This window comes from Apostichopus japonicus, chromosome 17 (genome assembly GCF_037975245.1).
Source record: "Apostichopus japonicus isolate 1M-3 chromosome 17, ASM3797524v1, whole genome shotgun sequence".
In the NCBI taxonomy this organism is placed as follows: Eukaryota; Metazoa; Echinodermata; class Holothuroidea; order Aspidochirotida; family Stichopodidae; genus Apostichopus; species Apostichopus japonicus.
The window spans coordinates 33,367,676-33,392,465 of NC_092577.1; the positions used below are offsets into that span (position 1 = coordinate 33,367,676).

The 24,790-nt window shown below is 36.8% G+C and overlaps 2 protein-coding genes and 1 long non-coding RNA gene across 5 annotated transcripts; 2 read left to right on the forward strand and 1 right to left on the reverse strand.

Moving 5' to 3' along the window:
• The first annotated feature begins 660 nt into the window (after positions 1 to 660).
• On the forward strand, positions 661 to 15,844 carry LOC139984828 (uncharacterized). 3 transcript variants are annotated; one of them, XM_071998923.1, is made up of 8 exons: positions 661 to 1,010; positions 5,478 to 5,637; positions 6,887 to 7,069; positions 8,905 to 8,970; positions 10,526 to 10,645; positions 11,583 to 11,720; positions 12,847 to 12,976; positions 13,806 to 15,844. In XM_071998923.1, exons 2-8 carry the CDS (start codon positions 5,554 to 5,556, stop codon positions 13,913 to 13,915), a joined length of 831 nt encoding a protein of 276 aa, XP_071855024.1. In that variant the 5' UTR covers positions 661 to 1,010; positions 5,478 to 5,553; the 3' UTR covers positions 13,916 to 15,844. The 3 variants fall into 3 exon arrangements, with proteins under 3 accessions (XP_071855024.1, XP_071855022.1, XP_071855023.1); XM_071998921.1 differs by lacking the exon at positions 661 to 1,010 and adding an exon at positions 4,012 to 4,169; XM_071998922.1 differs by lacking the exon at positions 661 to 1,010 and adding an exon at positions 4,261 to 4,361.
• LOC139984827 (uncharacterized) lies at positions 14,998 to 22,991 on the reverse strand. The gene is made up of 5 exons (XM_071998920.1): positions 21,307 to 22,991; positions 20,443 to 20,538; positions 19,442 to 19,565; positions 17,112 to 17,248; positions 14,998 to 16,999 (listed from the first exon to the last, which is right to left on the reverse strand). The coding sequence occupies exons 1-5, from the start codon at positions 21,848 to 21,850 to the stop codon at positions 16,836 to 16,838; spliced, it is 1,065 nt and encodes a 354-aa protein (XP_071855021.1). The 5' UTR covers positions 21,851 to 22,991; the 3' UTR covers positions 14,998 to 16,835.
• On the forward strand, positions 19,561 to 24,777 carry LOC139984829 (uncharacterized). The gene is made up of 3 exons (XR_011799204.1): positions 19,561 to 19,831; positions 23,097 to 23,139; positions 24,155 to 24,777. It is a non-coding gene; the product is annotated as an uncharacterized lncRNA (long non-coding RNA).
• The last annotated feature ends 13 nt before the right edge of the window (positions 24,778 to 24,790 follow it).

Consider the following 24,790-nt stretch of genomic DNA (forward strand, 5'->3'; position numbering starts at 1 on the left):
CATGTCTGCTGAATAATCATGAAGACCAACATGTAGACATGCACCAGGCCCAGTAGGGACAGTTTTCTTAGTACTTACTTCAGTATGAGCAGTGTAGCTATACTGTTAATATAAGAAAAAAGGGTTATGAGTTGGTCATACTGTCAGTACGAGTGGTGCTTTGAAGAATGGTATGGGAGGACAGTTTAGAGTGGTTTGAGCAGTAGCAAATGGTTGCAACAGTTCCTACATAGAAAGGGTATTTGGCTGATTGAAGAGACTACTAATAAACTTTAACCGTTGTGAGATAAAGAGGGGAGAATGCAAGAAACAATACGAGTAGAGAAGGAACAAACTATGACGATAAATGAGACCCACCCACCCGCCCACCCACCCCACCATGTACCCACATTACTTAATAAGACATGACAATGAAACAAAGAAACGCCGTCAGAAATACCTATAGATAACAATAGAGCTTTGTAGCACGTTCTGGTATGTACAGATTTGAGACGGTCACTGAATAAGAGTTCCAGATCTTAGACCCTTTAACACACAGATGCAATACTGTGTGGAATTCAAACGATATATATATAGGAATGCTGTGAGGAGGGTTGCGGAATTTTGTGTTGTACTTGTGTACAGAATAACGATTGAATAAAAAGAGAGTTTAAATGACTTTGGCATAAGGCCCCGTTGCAAATAATGTAACGCAAAGATCGTCTTTTGATGATATATTGATATCATAAATAGTTGAGTTGAACCATAAGAGGATTACATACTGAGAGGAAGAGTAGAGCTCGTTATAATGTAAAAAAAACAGTGCTTGGCTTTGGAAGAATATGATGTTTCTGCAGTCGCAAAGGATATACTCTTTTAAGAAAAGTCCCCCAAGATGGAACTTGGGGATGAAAAGCAAACAGCTAATCCTAACCTGAAGGACTCTTCACCCCATTTCTATTTCATAGAGACTGATACCGAATATGATCTCGCAAAGGATATAGAGTTGTTGATCCAGACAGACGTATACAGTAAGTTAAGTGAAGTAGGATAATGGTTATATATATATATATATATATATATATATATATATATAACATGGGAAATCTTGATATGCATAGCTAGCCGTCTTACATACAACAGTCTAGTCCGATTTGTATTGAATAATATACTTTCGTCGTCAAGCACAAGTAACGAAGGGCCAGTATGTCACAGGTGACCGGAGTAAATAAAAATTGATTCATCGGCCAGTTTTTCTAATCGTCTGTCAAATTTCTCCCATGGCAGAAGTTATGCAAATATTTTGCTCCCATTGTAATGAAATTGTTTTTACCAATCACTCTGAATTGTGAAATTTAAAGATTAAGTAACAATGTTTCCTACAATAAACGTTAACTTTTTTTTTTCTTCAAAAAATGATTAGTGCCCCTTTTTTTATGAGATATACCGTTTATTGTTTTTGTAATGAAAATTGCCTTTTTGAAATTGTCACCGTCTGTTGAGGAATTATGTAAGTTTTAATAAAAGTGCCTGTTTTACAAAATTAAAAAAGTGTCGTTGTGTAGAAGAATACTAGAATATGTGGATGCGAAAGTTAATAAGATTAAATAAAGATTTATTACATTAGGAAGTATGTTTTACATGAATATGATCAAATAACGTTTCATTATGCTCGCGCTAGTGTTTCAAAATTGTGGTATTATGGCTCACGTCAAGAAAAAATTGTTTCCGTGAAGAAAAAAAATTCGGTGAAATGATCAATACATCAAATGCATGAAATTAAACGATTCAACAATACCCGCTTTTTTGGACTCGTCGGGCAACTACTCGTACGTGATGGTAGGCTATTTGTCAAAGGTCCGTACCTGATTGCAATAAATGTCATTGCATATTTATGCTGACATTTAGGCAAACATTTAAGATAAATACTTATACATATCAGATAGTTCAGCTGTGAGCAATCTCGGCATCCACATTTTGTGTAATGAATTTGTCACAGATCTGAATAGCCCTTGAGTCCAGTGTTATCAATCATTTGATGTATGGTGAATGTCATATATACCACAATAACAGTTATGTAAATCCACTAGAAAGGTTAACCATTGTTAAGGAAAGAAAATACTTAATGCAGTGAATGTTTTGACATATTTTACATTTATTATTATCATATATTAACTCATTGAATGTCTTATCATAACAGTATACGACTTGAAACAAGTTCGCGCTATCCTCGTCAGTAGCGAAACATGATGTTTTTTAATCACATCAATATATCGATAGGCTATAAATGTCTAAAACTGATGAAAAAAAAAGTATATTGATTGAAACTAAGATTACACAATGACCATCCGTAGACTATCATTTATCATATTTAATATAGAGAAATAAGCAATATCAACATACATGTAATATGAGTGTCAGGCCTTTAAAACGGTAAAAAGAAAGACTTCTCGCAATGTTACGCGTTAAAACTTGTGCCCATAATATCGGTTAATGACATGAAAACATGTTCTTTCAACCCGGAAAAAATTGTCATATATTTAAATCCTGAAAAAAAGTAATTGTAGGTAAAAAAGGCCACCCCCCCCCCCCCACTGCATGACAGTAAATTAACAAGTCATGAAACGAGTCACTATAAATGTCAAACCTGAAGTGACTCGGTTAATTTTTCCCTATCGAGACTGTCACAATAAATTCTCTCGAATCAATATCTTGACTCGTTTCAGTAAAATCACTGGTTTATGAACCAGCCAACCCGACAAGCTGTGAATCAGCAGCTGAAAAAATTCAAAACTGCATAATGCATATCAGTCAATGGATATCTGACATTTGTGTGAAACTAAACAACGACATAACTGAACGTTGAGCTTAATGCCTCCGCATCACTTGCGTCGTTTCGGCAGGCAATCACTTAATATTGATGGACATGTTATCAAACCGTCAAAGTGCGCAAATGTATACTTGGGGTTCCTTTTGATGAACATCTTTCAATGTTTGAACAGATATCAATGTCGTTAGAATTTGCAACTTCCAACTTCGAAATATAACTGCGCAAGTACCTCACCACGCCGCGAAGCATATCGAACCGCTGTCCAGAGCCTTGTGGTGCCCCGGATGGACTGCTGCGCCTAGTTCGCTTACTGGAGCTCCGATGGGCCAAATGCGACGACTGCAGCTGGTACAAAACAACGCATCATCTCAAGAGTTGGTCATGGTGACCATATGTCACCTGTTCTGGCTGCCCTAAACATGGGTTCTCTGAAAAAAATTAGAATCCTGACGTACGTCTACAAGTGTCTTAATCAGTTGTAACCAGGATACCTACAGGAACGGATCCAAATCTACGAATCTTGTCGCAGTCTTCGATCATCTTCCGACACAACCGCTCTGACTTCTCGACCGTCTACTAAGCAGGTTAGTGACTGAACCTTCAGTCATATTGCACCATTGCTTTGTAACAAGTTACCATCAGAGACTCTATTAGTTCTTTTAAATCAGCACCGAAGACATTTTATTTCAAGCAAATCTATGTTAAACTTTGATGTTATTTTACTCGTTTTCTTTATCAAGCACATTGAACATTGGAATTGTTCGCTCTATGAGCACCGGTGTAGTAGTAGCCTAGTAGTAATGACTCGACTTGTTCCAATAAAACCACTCGTTAGAACTCTGCTTTACTTTTGAAGGTTGACGAGGCTAGTTTGCATCTGGCAATAAGTCACTGATATATTCAAGACCAAACATCTTTGCCTACTGGAGTATCTGTCAACATTTCCCTTCGATACGTGAAAGCCCTATTTTATTAACTTGGTTATACTTTATTAAACGGTCTATTTTATCCTGGCGTGAGAACAGAAATGAATTTGTTCTTTAAAATACAGATGAAGGGTTGAAAAATTTGTCATCATTCTATGTTTACGTGATATGAGGAGGTGTCAATTGATAATTAACCATACAAAGAGTTGACTTAACGGATCGACTGAGGGGGACTTTGCCCTTTTAAATGGGCCGAGTATCGAAACTGATTAATTATCTCAGCCTTACGTATATTGTTCATAGCATTTGCAGTTTGTTTTAATCCTCACTGCACGTTTCCAAGGGAGAAATCTGTAAAGCATATGTTTGGCTCGATATTTAGGTGTATATCATACCTGGAATTTTATCACAGTATTTGAAAGACAAAGTCAAGTGTAAGTTTAAATTAAAAGTATTTTCTCTCCTTTCCTTCCATTATTTATAATTACATATAAGTTACATATTTTGTTTGTTCTTTGTGTAAAGCAAATGTCATAGCTGAGGAATCTGACATGCATGCATGTGCTGTAGTGCCGTTTAACGAGCAGTGCATCATTTTCTGTGATGTAGGTAGCTGAATTGTAACGGTAGGTAGTAATTTACCCTAACAGTAAAGAAGCCAACAGTAAGCGTAATGATTACGATAGTTCATTACAAAGCATTTCACTCAACAGCTTCCTGCTCCGAGTATGTTTCCATATTCGACTAACTTAATTCAAACGTGATAAAAGTCCGCTTAAAGTTCTCCCCATGTACTGAAGCTTGTGTGACATCGCATTTCTATGAGTCACTCGTCCATTTGATCATACACTCATTCATACATTCATTCATTCGGTCAGTTCTTCATTCACCCATTCATCTTTCGACATTCATTCATTTATGTATTCGTTCATTTCATTTCATTCATATAAACGTGTCTGATACAGATCTGTTGAAGTTCTCTCGATATACCGAAGCCTGTATATAGGATTCACTATGACGGGGTGATTTCATTCATTAATTCATCCATTCATTCTCCCATTCATTATTCATTCATTCTCCCATTGATTCATTCATTCTTGAAAATAAGTCTGAAACAGATCTGCTGGGGTGTTCTCCATATACTGTAGCTTATATAATTGACAATGACAGGGTAATGTTAATCATTAATTCATACATACAAGCATTCATATGTTAGAGTTCTGTTCATATAATGATAAAACATGCAAATGAAGACAATGAATCATGTATATAATCATGTATAATCATGAATAATCAAACATGTATACAGGTATAATCATGTATAATAATGAATAATCATGAATAATCAATCATGTATACATGTGCAATCATGTATATGATGACAATGAATCATGTATATTATCATGTATAATCATGAATAATCAATCATGTATAATCATGTATAATAATGAATAAACACTCATATATACATGTATAATCATGTATAATCATGAATAATCAATTATGTATAAATGTATTATGATGTATATGATGACAATGAAAGGTACTTTTATTCATTCATCCATACATATATTTATTATTTCCTTAGTTCGTGCTTTCATCGACCTCCAGTCAGTCAACCAAACTTTCACCCCTGAAAGTAATTGTTGTACTCGATATATGCTGAATCGAAATAACCTGTTTGTTAATAAGGATGTTTTAATAATGTCGAAGACCAGTTACTCATTTTTGTTACTATTTAGATACCAATTACCAGAAAACGAACACCCGATTTGAACACCCTCTTAAGCAAAAGGTAGAAGATTATACTGCAGCAAAATGCAAGCAGCACCACCACAGCAACCTAATGTTCAACCGGCTTATGTCTATCCACAAATGGGCACACCACAAGCACAAGTTCAGGTAGACCTACGTATACATAGTTCTTCTTACGTATTCATAAACAAACAAAAAATTGACGTAACAAGTGAAACAGAAATGAACTCGATTTTAGTTCGTTAAGTTTATTTTCTATATTACCTACTTAACAATGCAAGTTACTCAGTTTTTGTCATGTTTTTGTCTGCATAATTCATAATACTGAAGTTTTGCTCTTGGCATGTGATTTATGTAAGTACAAAGTTTCTTTGCCACCTATCTCTACAATCGAACATCATTCAATGTAGGCTATACATTACTCGAGTATATCTTCTCTTGATCACAAGATTCATTATACATACGGTAAGTAATATCCTCGGTAGCTTTAGTCCGTAAATCTGTCGATATTAGGCCCGCGACGCGGAAACGATGAAAGCTAATTTAACATTAAAAGGAATGAGACATAATATATGTTTCAACTGGACAGCTCACTCTGACCGCTTTAGTAGTTTTGTCACTTATAAATGTTACAACATCATCTTCTCAGATGGATGTGATAACCGAAGAAACCCTGGAATTTAACTGATAGGGAATTTAATTGAATTTAACTGTTTTGAAAGCGATTATCAGTCTAGACTATACTAAAACCAAATCAATTTTCTCAAGTTGTCACTTTGGCTAAACTTGAAAGTCTGATCCATTTTATCTGATCCATTTTATGCAATGAATTAATGGGTGATGGATTATGGGAAGAAATTACTAACCGTTTTAATAAACAGATAACCCTCAAATTAAACTAGACCCTATGTTGAAGTTTTTGTGGAATTCTACCGAGACAATTCACACGAACGGAAGCTGGCTAGTATTGAAACGTTTGGAATGCTGACTTCCTCATTCAAGCCGTAACAATAGGCAACACAAATCGGAAGTTGATTCGAAACCAGCTGATAATGTAGGTAATGCTGAAGCAGCGCATGTTACCACATTGGCATATTGTTTATTATTTGACAACTAGTTCCAAGCAGGGATCTAAATTAGTGAAATATCCCTGTTCCAATTCTCCCTGAATGATAAAGGGAGATGCCAAATACGTCCTCTATTCTTGGGATCAAATTATACACTTAAGCTGGTCAATTATGTAATATCATGTTATCCCTTAGTGTAGTTTGATGGGGAGGCAGAATCACGATAGCATACTCAATAGTATACCCACAGTGTTTGTTTCTTCTTCTTTTCTTTGATTGCTTAATATTATTCATGTAATCAGTGTAACTCATTTATTGTTGATTCAAAGCCGCCTGTGATGAATACAATCCATCAACAACCCGTTGACCCTAATACTGACGTTGCTGGATGCCGAAGGTCTGGAGGATTTCAAATCGTGGTCGGCCTCTTGACTCTCATCTTTGGAATCGTTTCTGTGTGCATTGATTGTGAATATTCATATTTCGGCACAGCTATCTGGGGTGGAGTTTGGGTAAGTAAATGGATAATTCTGCAAATGAAGTTGCCTTCATGTCAATACCAATTGGAGCTATTTGTGTAACAGCCTTTGTCTGATTCTGTCATTTGAGTATAAATTGGAAAGTACTTATGCCGAGAAGTTTACACTCTGCCTGTAGGATAGACACTCCGAATGTGGAATGGACACTCTGAATGTGTAATGGAAACTCTGATTTTACATTGAACACTCTCATTGTGGAGTGGGCACTCTGTGGGTAGAGTGTGTACTATGTGTAGTGTTCACTCCAACTGTGGTGCACATACTCAGATGATGGAGTGGACACTCACAGGGAGAAGTGACACTCTGATTGTAGGGTAGACCCTCTGATGGTTGAATGGACCTTCTAAATGTGGAATGGACACTCTGATTGTACAGTGAACACTCTCATTGTGGAGTGGGCACTCTTTGGGTAGAGTGTATACCCTGTATAGTGTACACTCCGATTGTGGAGTTTATACTCTGATGTTGGAGTGCGGACACTCACAAGGAGAAGTGACACTCTGATTGTACAGTAGACGCTCTGAATGTGGAATGGACCCTCTAATTGTGAAATGTATTCTATGATGATGGAGTGGACACTCTATGGGCAGAGTGCTGGAGGTTGAACAGTTTTGTTGTAGAATAAGCACTTTGATTGAAATGACATTTATGTCCTCCTACAGTGGACAGTTTGATGAAACATTGAGTAAATATGGGCACGTTGAGTTGAGAAGTTAACAGACTGACTGAGGAGTAGATAGTCTGATTAAGGAATGGACAAACTAAGGCAAGGGTGGAAAACAGCATTGTGTAGTTAAATGTGGAGGGGTCGTTTGAGTGAGGAATGAAAAACATGATTGAAAACAAGCATTCATCACAATCGAAGAGGGGACGCCGTGGTAGAGCAATTTGAGAAACGGTTCGTTTACAGAAATGTCACCCAGGCTAAGTGGTGGACACTTGAGAAGTAGATACACTGAAAGAGGAGTGATTATTTTGGGTTAGGAGTGGGGCTGGCTACTCTGAATGAGGAGAAGACAATCTGAGTTAGGATTGGGCTCTCTTAGTGGAAATGGACAATTTGATTATGGAGTGTAGGCTTTTATTGGCGAATGTAGAGCAAATTTATTGAGAAACTTTAACAGACGAGCGAACATTCTGAGTGATGAAGAGAGGGTACGTTAGATTGATGTTCTTTTAAACGGGAACGCACTGTTAGAGAAATGGTTCATTTCCTTGTACATGTGACACTTCAAAGAGTAGATGACACTTTGATCCAGGACAAGATTCTCCGCGTAATTGTAGTGTGGAGTGAATGGCTTCTTTCCGAATGGGGAGCCTTATTTAGGAATGAATATTCTGATAGTAGAGAAATTCATGTAGTCCTACATTCAGCACAAACTCAGAGTTGGCACATTGATAGAGTAACTTTAACTGAAAGGCGAACAACCTGAAAGAACAGTGGATACGTTTTGAGTGAAAACAAATACTATTACTTTTCTTTAAAAATAAAGAGGGGGGACTCCAATTAAGTAGTCCATTACCTTGTACAGCCAATACGTTTGGAAATAAGTAGATGCCACTGGAAACTAATTATTACAAAGGGTATTGTATTAACATGGAGAGTTTTGCTTTCTGTGATTTACATTTCATTGATGATGTGAATTTGCGGGCATAGGCCTAAACTTTAAGCAAATTGTGCTTTCTTTTGTTTATTTTTTTTTACTCGCATTCATTGATTACTCAATTATTGATTAACGTTCTTGACTTGAAGGACGAAAACTTGTTTCGTTATCTCCCTCATTTTTCTTGATACTTCTATCAATCAGTTTCTAGTTTGCGGTTTTATCGGAGCTTCAGCGTATCGTGCCAGTGGATCTAGTGCACATTGTCAGGTAATTCTTTAACTTTGGGAATTCCGGGGTGGAGGATAACTAAAATTGTCTTTTTAAGTTGGATATATTATAATTCGATGGTTCCATATAGTCGAGGGTTAAACGAAAGATAAGAGTACATACAACTTTGATGGGTTAATTGTATATTTAAGTTCCTAATCACAACAGACAGAATGAATGAAATTAAGCATGAGGCCTAGCCAAATCGCAGTTTCAGGAAGCTCCACAGTCATAAAGGCCACGTTGATTTCAAGAAGAACTATTTTCTTTGCCTTCTCTCAATTAATCGTTTATGATGCAAACTATAAAACCAAACTTCAATTAGTTATTTCGAAATTATAAATTTCACGGTGGTTATATACTGATGATAACAAAAGCCTTATTCGAGCTGCAAGTCTCGCTTATCCCCAATTCTTGGAACGAGCGAACATCTCCTGCCACCAAAAAACAATATAGGCCTATGAATACATTGCTTCGAAAGGTCAACCACGAGTTAGAACTTTCCCTAATCGAGGTACGACTGTAATTGTACCGTCTTTGAAAGAACACCTGGCTTTAAAGATGTCCTTGTCTGGAATGTTAAACTATTCAACCTGTATACATCATGTTATAACTTGTTTTTTGTATCCAAGTGTGGGAAAATGAGAATATACAAACTCCCAGGGAATACATGAAGCTTGGGGGATATCTACAGATTGCATAATTTATGATTTAATGAACCCCCCCCCCCCTCTTCCCCGCACCTCCGGAACTTTGATTTCCTTGAAACGGACGGGTGTAATATCTTCATATCTATCCTGTAGCTACACGATAGTTAGTCCGAGTTTATGGAACATTTGAAAACTTATTTCACGTGGAAAAAAATCAGCTGCAGAAAGCAACAAAATGCTCATTGTAATGAATTAGGCAATCATGCCCTTCCAACCACAATATTAATTAAGCTGCCAGCCAAACTATCATATGTACAAATGTACATATACATATGCACCGTAAAATGTCATAAAACCGGCAATGAAAAATCCCACATAATTTACCTTCTGATAAATTAAGGGTTGTTAGAAATGTAGAAGATATGCTTTCCTGTGTAAACCACGAAATTACACATGTCCAATGGAAGTAATTACTGGGTAAAGGAGCTTTATAGAGTGAATATTTGTCATTTAAAAATGCAGATACGCCATGCACTCTAACATACCACTGTCCTAATATATAAAATTATAAAACCTGTTTAAAGTATTAAATTTGAACGATTATTTCGCTGTAACAATATCTTTCACAAAATTATCGATTTTTAAGAAAGAATTTCTAGTTGATGTTGTGACATATGCAAACCCAGGGCATTATTATATGCTTCAACGTGGATGCCATAACGCTGACATCATGAAAGTACATATGAATAGAGCCCCGCCTACAAATTTCGTTACTTCCTTAATACATTCCTTGTAATTATGTATTTCTCTTTTAAAAGTACTTTTCATTGAACCGCACCTACCCTTTAATTAACCAACAGATCAACTTTTACATCCATAGCTATTTTATTTTTAATGTGTTTCAGCTGACCGGTTACCTCGTTCTTTGCATTTTCTCCATAATCTACGCATTGGACTTGGTTGTTACGATGAGTGTGGCGATCAGCGTGGAAGGCCCAGCTTATTCGTTTAACCAACATTCATACGTGAGCAATATAACATTGAAGAGTGGATTGACGTATAATTATAGCCTGATATTTAAAATAAAATAAAAAAAATTAATAAAAAAATAGGCCATTGGCGGATCCAGGACTTTATAAAAGAGTGGGTGTGGCCTGGTGCTGCCTCCTCAAATGGAGGAGGATGTCTGGGAGCATCCTCCACAGAAATGATACTAAACTATTACAGACGTATTAGACATATTTAGACCATATTGGAGTGTTGTGGGGTGTTCAATTTGTTATGACTCGGTTTTACTATGAATATAAGCGGATAAAATAGATCTATACACCCACAGCTGAGATTATCCTCTTTCTCTTTGTGTCAGTCTAAGTGTGTACACCAACATTACTACCCCTCTGAATCCGTATATGATGTCCTAAAACTTTTAGGAGCAAAGTTTTGTCAAAAATCAAATGTAAACAGTATAATGTTGGACATGTTGGTGATTTATTGTTTTGAAGGTTTTATTAGTTTTTATTATAATCAATTTTTAGGATCTGCATGAAGCTGTCGTTTTCATGCTCTTAAAATATGCTGACAAAGTCAGATATTTGTTGCAAATAATCAAACTTCATTAAGCAGTTTTACTGTAAATCTAGAAGTATAGTTATCCACACTGAGTTATTCAATTGTCTCTTTTAAATAATCCTTAATGGCTGGGAATAATTTCGAGGATCACAATCCCTAGAAAATTACTTTAGAAAACTTCTAGCACTTTTTATTGTGGTAGGCTATTAATTCGGGACCTAAGCGATCTTTACATATATAGCTGGTCTTCAAAGTATTATTTTTTTCCCTTTCTTTCTCAGGTGCCATATTTTGTAGTACCACCCATAATAGTGTTTTCACTTGGTATGTCTATAAGATACCATGATTCATTCAATGTTTTTGTTCACTGTTTCTCTACATGTCCTCACGTAGTACGTCACGAGTTCACAGGCTGCGAGAATTGCCATAGATTCTATTCTGTTGACACTTGGTGTGTTAGAAGTATGTGGCGCTTGTTATGGCGTGGGCGTAGCTTCCAAAACATCGTGTGGCTCAAGACAACAAACTGTGGTAAGTATTTGTAAGTGTTCACTTCTTCCACCAACGATACCCCCCGTCCCCTCCCCCCATTGTTTTTAACCGTTTCCGCGAAGCCCTTGGGCCAAGCTGAATCGAATAGTTGGAATGAACATTATGCAATCATCGAATCGTTATCATTTTGCTTTAAAGCAGCATTTTGCGTTGGGTCGCTTTTTTCCACCTTTTTAACATGTGCATCGATTTTTTTACATGTATCAATCATAAAACAGCAAACTAAGATACCATCCAAGTTTCACCCTGCCAAAAGCGTTAATTAGCGAGTAATTAACGATTTATATCGATAACGAGTAAAAGTGTCCTCGACAAAGTTTTCATATCTCCAAATCCACTAGTTTGAATTCCACCAATCAGTGAATAGTATGTTTATTCATGAGCATTTTGCGTTTGGTCGCCGTTTTCTACTTTTTTGACATGTCCATCGAGTTTTTTACATACATCAAATCACAAAACAGCAAATTAAGATATTAGCCAAGTTTTTCCCTGCCAAAAACGTTAATTGGAGAGTATTCCACATACAAAATTAAATCGCATTCAGTTCCCAAACCCACTAGTTTGAATTCAACCAATCAGAGATGCAGGTTTAGTTATGAGCCGTTGCTAAATATAGATTCAAGACTTTGCGTTGGGAGTTGTTATGCAACTCCCTGGTACAACTGTCATATAGACTGTACACAAATCAAGCGTGGTGTTATATTACGTATCTGTCAATGACGTTCGTAGTGTTTAAATATTCATATTATGGGCGAGGTTTATTGGGTTCCAAACGGAAAATATCTTGGAGAACAACAAAGTTGAAAGTTGCAATTTTTTCGACTTTTATGCCACCATTTGAAGTAAAATATAAATAGATAAGCTAGTTATGTATGTCGTTATGGCATAGTGGAGTCAGTGAGGTTGAGAAATATCTTAGCCGAGGACGCAAAATGCTGCTTTAAAGTTGAGGTTAACAATATTTTCACCATGCGTTAATGATATACACTGATTTTTTTTATTTCGATCATATCATCTTATTCAAGACATGTACTTTGTATACCGGTCTGAGTTAAATATAAATTCATTGATAGTTAACAAATGTCTGCATTTTTTTTATTTGCAGGTTACAACCCAGCCAGTGGTTTACACTACCACCACAACCGGACCAGGTTACGGACCAGGTTATGGAACCGGTTACGGACAGGGTTACTATGGTACCCCGTCAGCTACTGTAGCTGTGACCACGCAATACGGTGAGTGCTGATAACTCACTAGCATTTTACCGTCACCATCGTCATCGTCATCATCATTATTACCAATCGTCACTGTATTGTATCATTATCATTATTGCCACCGGTACCCACATTACCACAATTTGCATCACAGCAATTATCACCAACACCATCTCCATCATCATAACCCTCACCTCACCTACACTCTCACCACTACCAGTATCGTCATTGTCATCACCATCGCTAATATCATCCTTCGTTTACATTCATCGTCACCACAACTACCACCACTACCACTACAATTGCCACAACATTCACCAGCACCACCACCTTCGCAATCGGCATCGCCCAATATGTCATCGTCATCACCTACAAATCACCATCAACGTTCTTTTTAACTGTAACTTCTCAATCAACTTCAACATCCCACTTCCATTGTATCACCATCTCCACCACTGTCATCGTCACCAGTACCATCACAATTTCCACATTCTCGTCTGCCTTGACAAACCATACTTTATGACGGACTGAATATGCCAACAAAAGTGTAACCAACGTTTGTACCATGTTTATGTTGCCTTCGTCGAAATAAAATAAAACCTGAATATAGAATACATGCATGATCAGTGCCGTAAACATTCGATTTGATCGTATAAACGTTTACATTTTTTGGCGTTCCCAACATATCATGGACTAAGAATTTTAAAAGTGGCGAAATAAATCGATGAATACACTGGTCTTATCGAGTTCCTGGGTAACCTATAGGTTACCATAAATATATATATATATATACGATGACTTCACCACATTGAATCATAACAGCCGTTGTCATTTCCTCCTTCTCGAACAGCTTATCCGAGCCCAAATCCACATCCTGGATCCGCCATGCCACAACAGGCTGGTGTACCTGGAGCTTATCCACCACCGTACCAACAGAAAGCCCCAATTGGGCAACAGTAAAGTTGTTCATCACAACGTCTTATCCTTTATAGAAAGCAAACACTTTTCTCACTGCATATTAGCTTTTACACAAATACTATCTAAGTCTATAATCTCTCAAATAGCTGCACCTCAAAATGATAATTGAAACCGATAGACTAAATAGTTAATGTTGTATATCAACATCGGTAATTCAAGCGACCCTACTAATGAATATTTTTTAAGCAGCCAATAACATTCTAGCGAAATCATATTTATAACTATTAAAAGAGAGGGGTTCGATGTGATGAGCTAAGCCCTTACACCTATGCAACCCCCTTCCCCTTTTACCTCAAACACCTTGGAAATTCAATAAATGGCCTACCAAAATATTGTCAAAGACTTCCCCTGTAAATGGTACATACGTCTATTTAGATTAACTTCTATGCTTGTTTTGTTTTGCACAAAAATAATTTAGAATGAATTTGAGAATTCCCTTTATGTTACCCATTACCTGTTACACTTCTCGGTGTGTCGCATATGGGGCACTAAGAAAAAATCTTCCTCTTTTAAACTGTAGTTACACGCATGTACATTATCTATTATCTATTTGATGAGAATGACAGCCATAGAAACCTATTTGTGAAAGGTGCATGCTTACCCCTCTAGTTACCAACTTCTGAACATTCCGGTTATTTGATAACAAAATATTTGTTGGTTACCTTACTTTGATTGGTAGTTAAAATAAACATTTTGGAGGATGGGCAAATTATCGGCCGCAGACAGCTTTGTTGAAGAGGTGGAGGTGGACTTGAAAGGGGGAATTTGTGGTTTTGGTTGTATATCTTTTAAATATTTATCAAACACTTCACAATTAGATGTCGCATATTTTAACCAGTTTACTTTTGTTAAAGATTTAAAAATATTCACAAAATCCCTGTAATTTTCACGATTTTGAATATTTGATTTTGCTTCCTTTATATGTACTGTTCGCTATTTTCTTGTCAAGAATGTTTTTGCAATCTTTATTCCACATCGTGGGAGAAAAATTTGTACATATTGAAATCTAAACATGACTAACTTTATGGTTACTTTAGGTATTGATTTTAAAGAGATTTTGTTTGTGTGTGTGTGTGCCCTTGTTTTGTATTCTGACCGAGGACTTGAACAAAAGAATTCCAGGTCCTCGGTTGTGATTTCTAAAGAATCACCACGTCCTCGAAAGAATTCTATTGTTATGGGGTATTGTTAAGGCTCGGGTACGTGGATTTGAACAATGGAAAAAACAATGGGGTCCTCGGTCTGAATGTAAAACACACCTGTGTGTGTACGTGTGTGCTTAGTCAAACTAATTTATCAGTCCGTTCACGGCACGATCAGCAGAAATATAAACAGCAACAATTGCATATTGGATGCCGTTATGTAAACATTTACAAACTCTGAACAATTGATTTCCAATGCTTGAGTTAGGCCAGCCCTCTATTAGTATACTTTATTTGTATTGTTACGCTCAAAAATAGCAGTGCATGGGCTATAATGCTATGTAAACATTAACTTGGTTTTTTATATACTTTCTTAATTTAATTAAATTGACAACACAGAAATGAATCTGTCTAATTGGAATTAATCACCAGTGAAAATACTTTAGCGAATTGCATCACGTCAAATATTTTGTTTGAAAAAGTAGGTTGCCTTTATCGTGCAGAACGTTTTCAGTTAAATAGCTTTATTAAATATCGTCTGATTTACATTTTTAAGTGCTCATATATTTTAACTTAAAGTAGATTGGTTATATCGAATAGTGACGTCATATACTCTTAACAATTATAGTCGCTAATTAGTTGTCATTTTCACATGCACCTGTTCTAACCTGTCGTTAATGTACCATATTACAATACCCTATTGTGTAAGTCATATTTATGTTGTGAACAAAATAATCAGGAATAAAATATATTTTGAATTTTACGCACATTCCTTTTCTTTCTTTCTTTCATTTTTTTTCCTTCTTATTCCGTTTGTTAATGAATTCTTAATATCCAATGACAATTAAGGTTAATTATCTTCACATATCAAGAGGAAAAGAACAATAATAATAATAACTGACTTGATAACATCAAAAATTTTGCGATTTTGATATTTTCCCATGTGAATGTCATGAGTATATGCCATGAATATGTTAGCAAAACGAGTTAATGATGCGTACGATGGGTGATACTGTCTCTTTCCCCGCAAGGGAGGGGGAGGGGGGCGTCATCGTTCCTTGTTTATACTGTCCCACACAGTTCCAGAGGTATCAACGTCTGAAGGCCAACAGCTGCAGTACGGCGCCATTTTGTTTGCCAGTCCCAAAGGCAGAGTTTTGACAGAAACAAAACGAAGATAGGAAAGTGGTTCGTCTACCTGGACGGATTCTGAGAACCTTGACCTTGGGGTCATTACCATGGGGGGAGGGGGCAGTTGGTAATAGTGTCACGTTTGTATTAGATAATGCACCACTTGTCCCACTGGTCGACGGTAGGCAGAGAAATTTATTTTAAGAATCCGTGATAAAGATATCGAAATAGAAGAACATAGATGTTTGGAAACATAATGAACCGACTTCTTGGGAATAATATTGTTCAATGTATGTGATCGTTTAACCGTTTGTCGCAGGTCGATCAAAACACTTCCAAAATGCTCAATGCAAATAAAACTGTCCGATGGTTTTGGTAAAGAAACACCTTATCGTCAAAATTGTGTGTGCATTGTGATAACATAACCTTGAATAGGTTTTCCCGCGTTAAAAAGTCGGGAAATTATGTGACCCAACTTGCTATACAATTTGCTAAATTTCTGAGAAAATTATATGAAATAATTTCATGAAGTTTCTACACGACTAGAGTTCTGTCTCAGAAGTTTCACTAGACGATCGGCTGCACTTCCGTTGGACTTTTACCGCCAATGACGTAATTTGTGGTAGCTTCTACACCACTAGACTCCTTTCAGTCGTTTCACTAGCACACTGGCCGCCCTTTGGTTGTTCTTTACTGCCAAGAACACCTTTCGTTGTAGTTTCTAGGTTTGTGGGGGGTGCATGAACGTCGATTTCGTCAGAAATGACTTCATTAGGACGCTCGTCTTTGGGATCTGTGGAGTCAATAGGTAATTGTTAAAATGTGGATGGAGGAATTACAGAAAAGTGTGATTTTAGGTGTCTAACTAACAGCGTATATACTTATATCTTAGATCTGAGTTTTACCTTTATTTTCGTCACCTTCATCTAAGTTGGCGACAACATGACGTAATTTGATTTGCTCCACCAATTTTTCCGTGCAGGCACGATGATGTCTGTTCTCACTTTGTACTCCAACAGATACTCGGCAATTAACATTTGACCTATGGTAGAAAAGAAAGGTATTCTTGATAAATATAGTCACAAACCGGGGGGGGGGGGGCAGTGGGAAACATGGCCCCCATCTCCATTGTCAGTCGGTGGTAAATAAAACAAAATCAATCGGCGTACACCCCTTTTATTTCAACAGTCAGACGGGAAATAATTATCCACTCCTCCGGACACAGGAACCCCTACCAAAATGTTTCATGCCCCTATTTCAATCAGTGGGGGGACATAGAAAATCCCCCCTCCCCCGTTTGTGACACAAACTCATTTGTGACATATGCATTGTGCATTCCACTGATGGTCGTAACAGGGAGGCTTGCTCTGAGGTTATCCAGTTATTGGTGACCTCGTTTCCTTCCAATATTGTAGTGCGCGTGCGCGCTACAATATTGTGGATCGTTAGCTCAGTGGTAAACGCCGGTGCCATTCAATTATAAGGACCCGAGTTCGAGTCACTCCAAGATTAATGTATGTCGTCCAGTTACAGAGTTGTTGACAATTCACAATTAACAATCATGGACGTTAAATATGAATCTAAGAGACTGACTTCGGTCAGCTTGCGGCCTTTGATGAGCCAATGATGGCTTCTTTGCGAGTTCCTGCTAGCAGGAGGATCTAAAATACATACATTCATACATAAATCTATATACGGATAAGTGACTGGGAAATTATAAACAAAGGAAAAGAGCATAGACATTTAAGGCTAGAATGACTGGTTTCAATCCTGTTTTAGCCATAAATTTCTTTGCGCTTTTCCACAATTATATTTTAAGTGAGAAAGGATACCACATTAATCAACTGGACTACCAGTTTGCTACTCCCATGCACCTTAATGTGACATCATTTAGCATAAGAGATACTATAGGTACAATCAAACCTCTCATTTTCTTTCTACAAGATTGAGCCGCGGAATAAAAAAATCCGGAGACTGACAAGGTACGTTCGTTCGATTAACCCTAGAGATGTCGTTCGCTAACTATTATCCGATGCTTTGCTGCCAAGTAAATAAAGGATTTCCTTCTGGCTAAACACTTAATGTATTAAAGTACATACAAACAAGTTCATCCCATTGATATGAAGATGTATCCCGCAGTATATCACTTAGGCTCTCTTACGTTAGACAAGTGATAACATGGGTATATCACGTAATAAAAACATGTATGTACGTAGGCCTACATTATTTATAATTACCACGTAGGCTACGTACGTGATAATTACTACATACGTAAGTAATAAAACTACATACGTACGTAATAATAATACGTACGTCCTTGCGTACGTATGTACGTACGTTATAAAAATACGTACGTACGTAATATTATCACGTACGTACGTACGTGGTTATTATCACGTACGTACGTAATACATATCACGTATACGTGCGTTATAAATATCACGTACGTACGTAATATTATTACGTACCTACCTACCTACGTGCGTAGTATTATTACGTACGTACGTACGTACGTACCTACGTAAGTACATTATAATTTGTATTTTTTTACCATGTCATCTTTAGAACTGCGTAGTTTCACGACTGGCTTAGTCAGGGACTGGATAACTAAATTATGGTATGGTTAGAGGGTTGGTGGGTGACCTATATACTTTGTACTGTTAACACATGATCACACGATCATCACTAATAAGCGAAAGTTTCAATCGTTTTGTGAAGTGCGATATCAGGAGACTGTGATTGATAGTGGATGCAAAATTTTTACGGTGGGCATTTTGGGTCACTTTCCTTTAGGAGTACATCTCCCTTTGTGCCCTTTAATTGTCATCAACATTTTCCTGCATAACCAAAACACGCCGCACATTCTCAAAATACACTAAAGAAGGTATTTAGAATTAACATAAAATTAACAAAGACATCCAGACAGGTAGAATTGGCAGGGGTTGCATAATACAACATGTTATGCTTTCTGTAACACTACGTGTTTACTATAGTGTATTTCAATAGGAGAGTTTGATTAACAGAATGGAAAAACCGTGTAGCCTATTTGACATGATTAGCCTACATCTCAGTAGGCTAATAGAATAGCCTACATCAAAAGAAGAGTGGAAAACTATGGGTGACTGTTCAAAATAACTGTGTAAAAAAGCATAATTTCAAAAATGTTCACGCAATTTAAAGGTGAGTTGCAATCGATCCTCCTAAATTATCTCCTTCATGTACACACACAACTTACTGGGATTTCTCAGCAGGTTTAACCGTAAGGACCACCAAATTGGATCTTGATTTAATCAGTTCCGCGACATCTTCAGCGTGTTTGCCATAAACATCAATACCGTCAACGGATATAATTTCATCTCCTGGAAGTCGGAAAGATTGTTGATTAAAGAACCGATCGAAGCGGATCAACTGAATGAGATAAGTGGCTGATTCATGAAAGGAATATCTGATATAAGCTTATATATGACAGTGATACGACAACATTTAGATCCAATTATTCCAAGCTTAGCTACAGGTCTTTGTAATGCAAAAACTGAAACTGCCCTGTCATGAAAACGAAGATGTTATTATTTCAACTTGACTGTGCTTCAAGAGATGAACTAGCAGAGAGAAATAATAAAAAGAGGTGAGTTGCATTTTGGTTTTAAAACTTTGAACTTTCTATAGCTTACACCCGATGATGAGGATGATATAATGAAAAGTAATATGTTATCATAATTTTAGTTACACCATAGTTCCATGGTTCATGTTTAATTTGGTTCTAATTCCATCTATGCAACTAACACTTATCTAGCATCATACTTTCAAGTATTGCTGACGAATGTCCCAAGGGGATCGAACATTCCAATATATTCTCTAAAACAATACTCCTTGTTTGTCAATTATGAGTCATATCTTATTTCTCTGCTATTTCTATATAATCAGAGAAATAAGAAATGATTTATAATTGTATAAAAGTATAAAATGTAACACAATGAAAGTATGACGCTAGAAAAGTAGCATTGGTGGAAATAGAACCAATGAACCATGACTATACAGGAGGCTGATTAATGAGCAAAGAATAGGAAGAACGGATTATATTTGTTTGTAGAACATGTTGACTGGTTGTGTTTCAAGGTCACTACATGTAGCAAAGTAAAATAACGTTTACATATCACGTGAACGTGATATATATTATATTTTGTAGACACAGTAAATAAGTAGAAAATATGCCACTAGAATATGCTATTGACCTACCGACATTTACTGTTCCTTTTTTGGCCGCCGGACTCTCTTCAAACACTCTGGCGATGATGACACACTCTCCTTCATTCTTAATCGTTATTCCTATTCCTGGAAGATCATTAGATAAACATGGAATAACAGAGGCCGTAAAGTTACCCGACAAATATTTAGATACATCCAAATGATCAGAGGCGCCGGGACAACTATGTCACCGAACCTTCCCTACCCCTTGCCCCTCCGTATTTGCTCTCATATTTATTTTGTGAATGATATTATCAAAATGAGATCACAATATTCTTCATCCCGCTTTTCCCTGCCCCCTCCTTGTATCCCTGTTACTAGTCCCCAAAGCTGTTACTACCTGAGCCTCCTCACCACACACCTGAGGATGACATCAAGAATCACCATATCATTAACCAGAGAATCCAGTTTACGACAGGTCTATATACCCATGATGTAATTGTGTGATTGACAACTGGAAGACCCAGCCGCCCCCCCCCCCCATCCCCCCCTCAATAAAAAAGGGAGATAAATGTATTTATAGTAATATAGTAAGCATGACGTCCTAGATAGCTAATACGTTGGAGGACATGATTTAAAATTCTTAAATTACATGCAAAACTTTTCAATTACAACGAACTCCAATAAAATAAAAAAATAACAATTTCCATTAATTCTGTAAGACTTATTTTCAGCTATCAAATTAAACTGATTAGGATTGTATATTTCGGTGATCAAAGAAGCTTAAGTATTGTTGTTATTTCCTGGTTGCCTTCCCGACACCCTTGCACAACCTCACCCCCTCCCTTTCTTCCCCACCCCACCCCTGTCAACAGTATGCTCCTCTCTAAAAGAAAAAATGCTAAAAATACATACCGTCTCCGTATTTTGGATCTTTCTTGAAGGATCGCCGTCTTACATTATTCCGTCTCTTCCTACTCGCAAATAAATTAGTTCTTGACTTCAATTCTCGAACAAATTCTATTCTGCTTTTTCTTTCTAAAACCGCGATTTGAATCTTACTCAACCAATCCCTATCATCTGTTGTTACCCGTAAATCAAGACTGCCCTCTTTCGTACAGATTGTAAAGAACACGTAACGTCTTCGTTTCATGATGTTACTCATAGCGGTGACGTCATCAAGCGGAAAACGGAATAGTATGTTTTTAAGTTTCTCGTGGCTGCCGGAAGTTTTCTTGGAATGCCATCGATATATCGTTAAATACTCCGAACTTAAAATACAATATTTAGGTCTCCATTGGAAGAGTTTACTCGAAGATTCTTTATCCATGTACCCCTCTTTAATAATGGTAGCGTCCGAATCGCTTTTGGCATTTTCACTATTTTTCCTTTTATCTAATATCGAATCCGACCGAATGGATTGTATTTTGTCTTCCACACTTCCTCGCATCTTCGACATTTAAATTGATAGCAATTTCAGTCTTTGATTTTGTATTAATTTTTGCGTCGATCCTTCTTTAGGCGAAGGATATGGTAGCAACAGGATAGGCTACACTGAAATACCGTTAGGCCTATGTATTTCTATTGTTGCAACAGGATAGGCTACACTGAAATACCGTTAGGCCTCTGTATTCCTATTGTTGCATGACATTAATATCTTGAAGATTCACAGATCGCAGAGAGAGAAAAATAATGTCATATATGTATAACTTTTGTAACAAAACGCTTGAGGAAATTATTCCATGAATATATTGGGTACGAAAGACCACCAAGATGTCGATTTAGTGGAGAGAGTTTCTTTGATTCAAATACGAGGGACAGATATTACATCAAACACTAACGTTAGGTTCTGTTCATAGTTATGACTGGTCAGTATATCATTGTGATTCTTTTCTCTGTTGAAGTCTTCCTTAATTTGCTTAGGCAGAAGGTATGTATCCTTGGTCACGCTATCACCAAATCAAAAGAAGAATATTGCTGAAAGAATTTATTTCATCGCAAACCTTATCCAAAATTCGGAATTGTTTTAAGAATATCTACTTATGATATCGTCATTGTCTATTAATATTCGGTATAACAATCGCACTAACCTACAAACGAACAGACAGTCATGAAATATCGATGATATAAATTCCTTTAGGTAGGCAAAGCGAAATGCTGTCTTCCCAAATGTTACATTTTAAATGCTACACACTTTTGAATCCATTGCGAACACAAGCATATATTCCTCACATAGATGGTTTCGGTTTGGAAAAATGGCGACTCAACTTTATACTAAAGATAATATCTTTTTGCCCAAAACAGCCTGTTGTCTGAAATGTTGTCTGAAAATGTCAACAGCAATGTTGTCTGAAAGGATCAGCGTACAAGCCTTTGTAGAAGTTATTGAATTAGACACTTTAACACGATATTAATCACCGTTATCAACTGTGGATAGGCTATTGCAGCCTATCACGCTGACATGAGGGAAATATTTCTCCTGATACTTTTATTCAAGTCCAACTAATTCCAGAAGCAAACGTCCCACTGCTGTCGAAAGACAAATGATTCTATAGGGTTAATTTTACTATAGCGTATAATATGCCAAACTGCATAATGAACGGTTATGGCTAACTAATATATTAACGCATTGGACGGGACGTGGGTTTTTGGCTCTGGGCCTGATGGGTAGCAGTTTAATTGAATGCTTCCTTGTCTTGTTTCAGCTTTGAATTTCAGACGGTTAAGAATGAAGGAAGTCGTTAACAGGTATGTTCGAATGATGATTCAATAAAAGGGGAAGGGGAAATTAAGTCGCCCAAAAGTGATTAAAGCGATGTAGTTATAGTTCATAGATGTTATTTGCTGCTTCCTTGTTTGTTAAAGACCAACAACAACATACAAACACACACACACACACACACACACGTACATACGTACACACACATACATACATACATACTCACACAGACACTAGTTGGATTTTTAACAGGCACTGTCGGAATCGTTGCGGGAATATAAGAAGGGAATATTTCCAAATAGAGTATTAATACTCAACTTTAAACTTTTGAATTCTGGGTGAAATGTAAGCAATCGATCATGGTTCAAAACTAAATATTCAGTTAGGCGTCGACGGCTTTGTACGAGGGGGAGGGAGAGGGGGAGGGGGAGGAACCTTACTGAGTGAATCGATAAACGATTCCATTTATTAACTCAACATTTATTTCAAATTATAGTTCTTTCATTTTAGAAATTGTTTAAATTCATTAATAATGAGGTCACGTGCCAACTGTCATGATGTATTACTAGCAGGAAATTCCGTAAAACCCGGATAGATATCTTAGCTCCAGGACACTCATTCAGCTTTCACGACGTCTGACTATAACAATTCATCAATGTCATAACACTGAGTCAACGACGTTTTATGAATACTTATATTGATTCAGTCCGAAAAATATATATAGATATATAAGATGTATATGACCAATGTCTACAGTAGTGGAGATCAAACCAGCTAAGGATACATGACGTCAACTTGAGTAGAAGTTGTTGGAAATGGTCAGCAGTTTTAGCAAGTGAGAATTCTACATCCATGAACCACAGTCCCCTCCCCCACATAACCGAATAGTTATATTTTAAAGTAGGCCCCTAATCCATTTATCCTTGTTTTCTACTGTAGCACGTTATGGGTGGGAGGAGTAAGGAAATCACTTTTATTGTCTATCAATAGCGCTTTAACTTTTTGTTGGAGTACCGACGTTCCCTCATATCTTTCTTTCAAAAGATTTTCAGATGCGCATGCGCGAGTAGATGCTCCGCCCTGTCCCTACGAAGATTACGACGTGTGGAACGCATAACGGGTCTTTAACTTCAAACGGTTTTTGTTCTCTTGTGATAAGCGTTAGTGTACTTCCTAAGCCAATAAACAACATCAAGAAAATTAAATAAATCCAGTTGACAAGTTTCTAGAAACTCACTGTTTCTTTAAGTTTGTTTGCTATGAACGCCTCTGCAATTTTTCTAATTTGTTGAAAAATACAGGATGTGTGTACGATTCGTTAAGTTGTCAAATAAAAAATTCCGTTCGTTCATGTAATGTCATGTGACTCATGTCTGTAAATACTATCGTTGGGGTACACACAAAGGTATGAGCTTATTGAAGCTCATTACCTTTAAGTATAGCTTCTGTCTGTATGTTCGTTTGAATATGCATATTCCAATTCTTGTAATGAAAAAAAAAGGTGAAAATATTTGGAAAATGTCCGTATATTGATTTTCTTTTTCTTAAATCAACAGCTTTAGAAACATAATCAAAATTCAAGATTTTCCTTGTGTTTAGAATGTAACATATCAAGATTAAATTTATCCCTAAAGTCACCTTTAACGTTTGTTAAAGTTGTCGAAAACTGGCAACTATCCA

Excerpts from the sequence above, each read along its gene's own strand:
- LOC139984828 (XM_071998923.1), top strand. The coding sequence starts at position 5,554 with ATGCAAGCAGCACCACCACAGCAACCTAATGTTCAACCGGCTTATGTC. Across the intron at positions 7,070-8,904 it reads CTATCTGGGGTGGAGTTTGG|TTTCTAGTTTGCGGTTTTAT; the intron begins GTAAGTAAATGG and ends TCTATCAATCAG. Across the intron at positions 10,646-11,582 it reads CGTTTAACCAACATTCATAC|TACGTCACGAGTTCACAGGC; the intron begins GTGAGCAATATA and ends GTCCTCACGTAG.
- LOC139984827 (XM_071998920.1), bottom strand. The coding sequence starts at position 21,850 with ATGTCGAAGATGCGAGGAAGTGTGGAAGACAAAATACAATCCATTCGG. Across the intron at positions 20,539-21,306 it reads AGATCCAAAATACGGAGACG|GAATAGGAATAACGATTAAG; the intron begins GTATGTATTTTT and ends ATGATCTTCCAG. Across the intron at positions 19,566-20,442 it reads AAAAGGAACAGTAAATGTCG|GAGATGAAATTATATCCGTT; the intron begins GTAGGTCAATAG and ends TCCGACTTCCAG.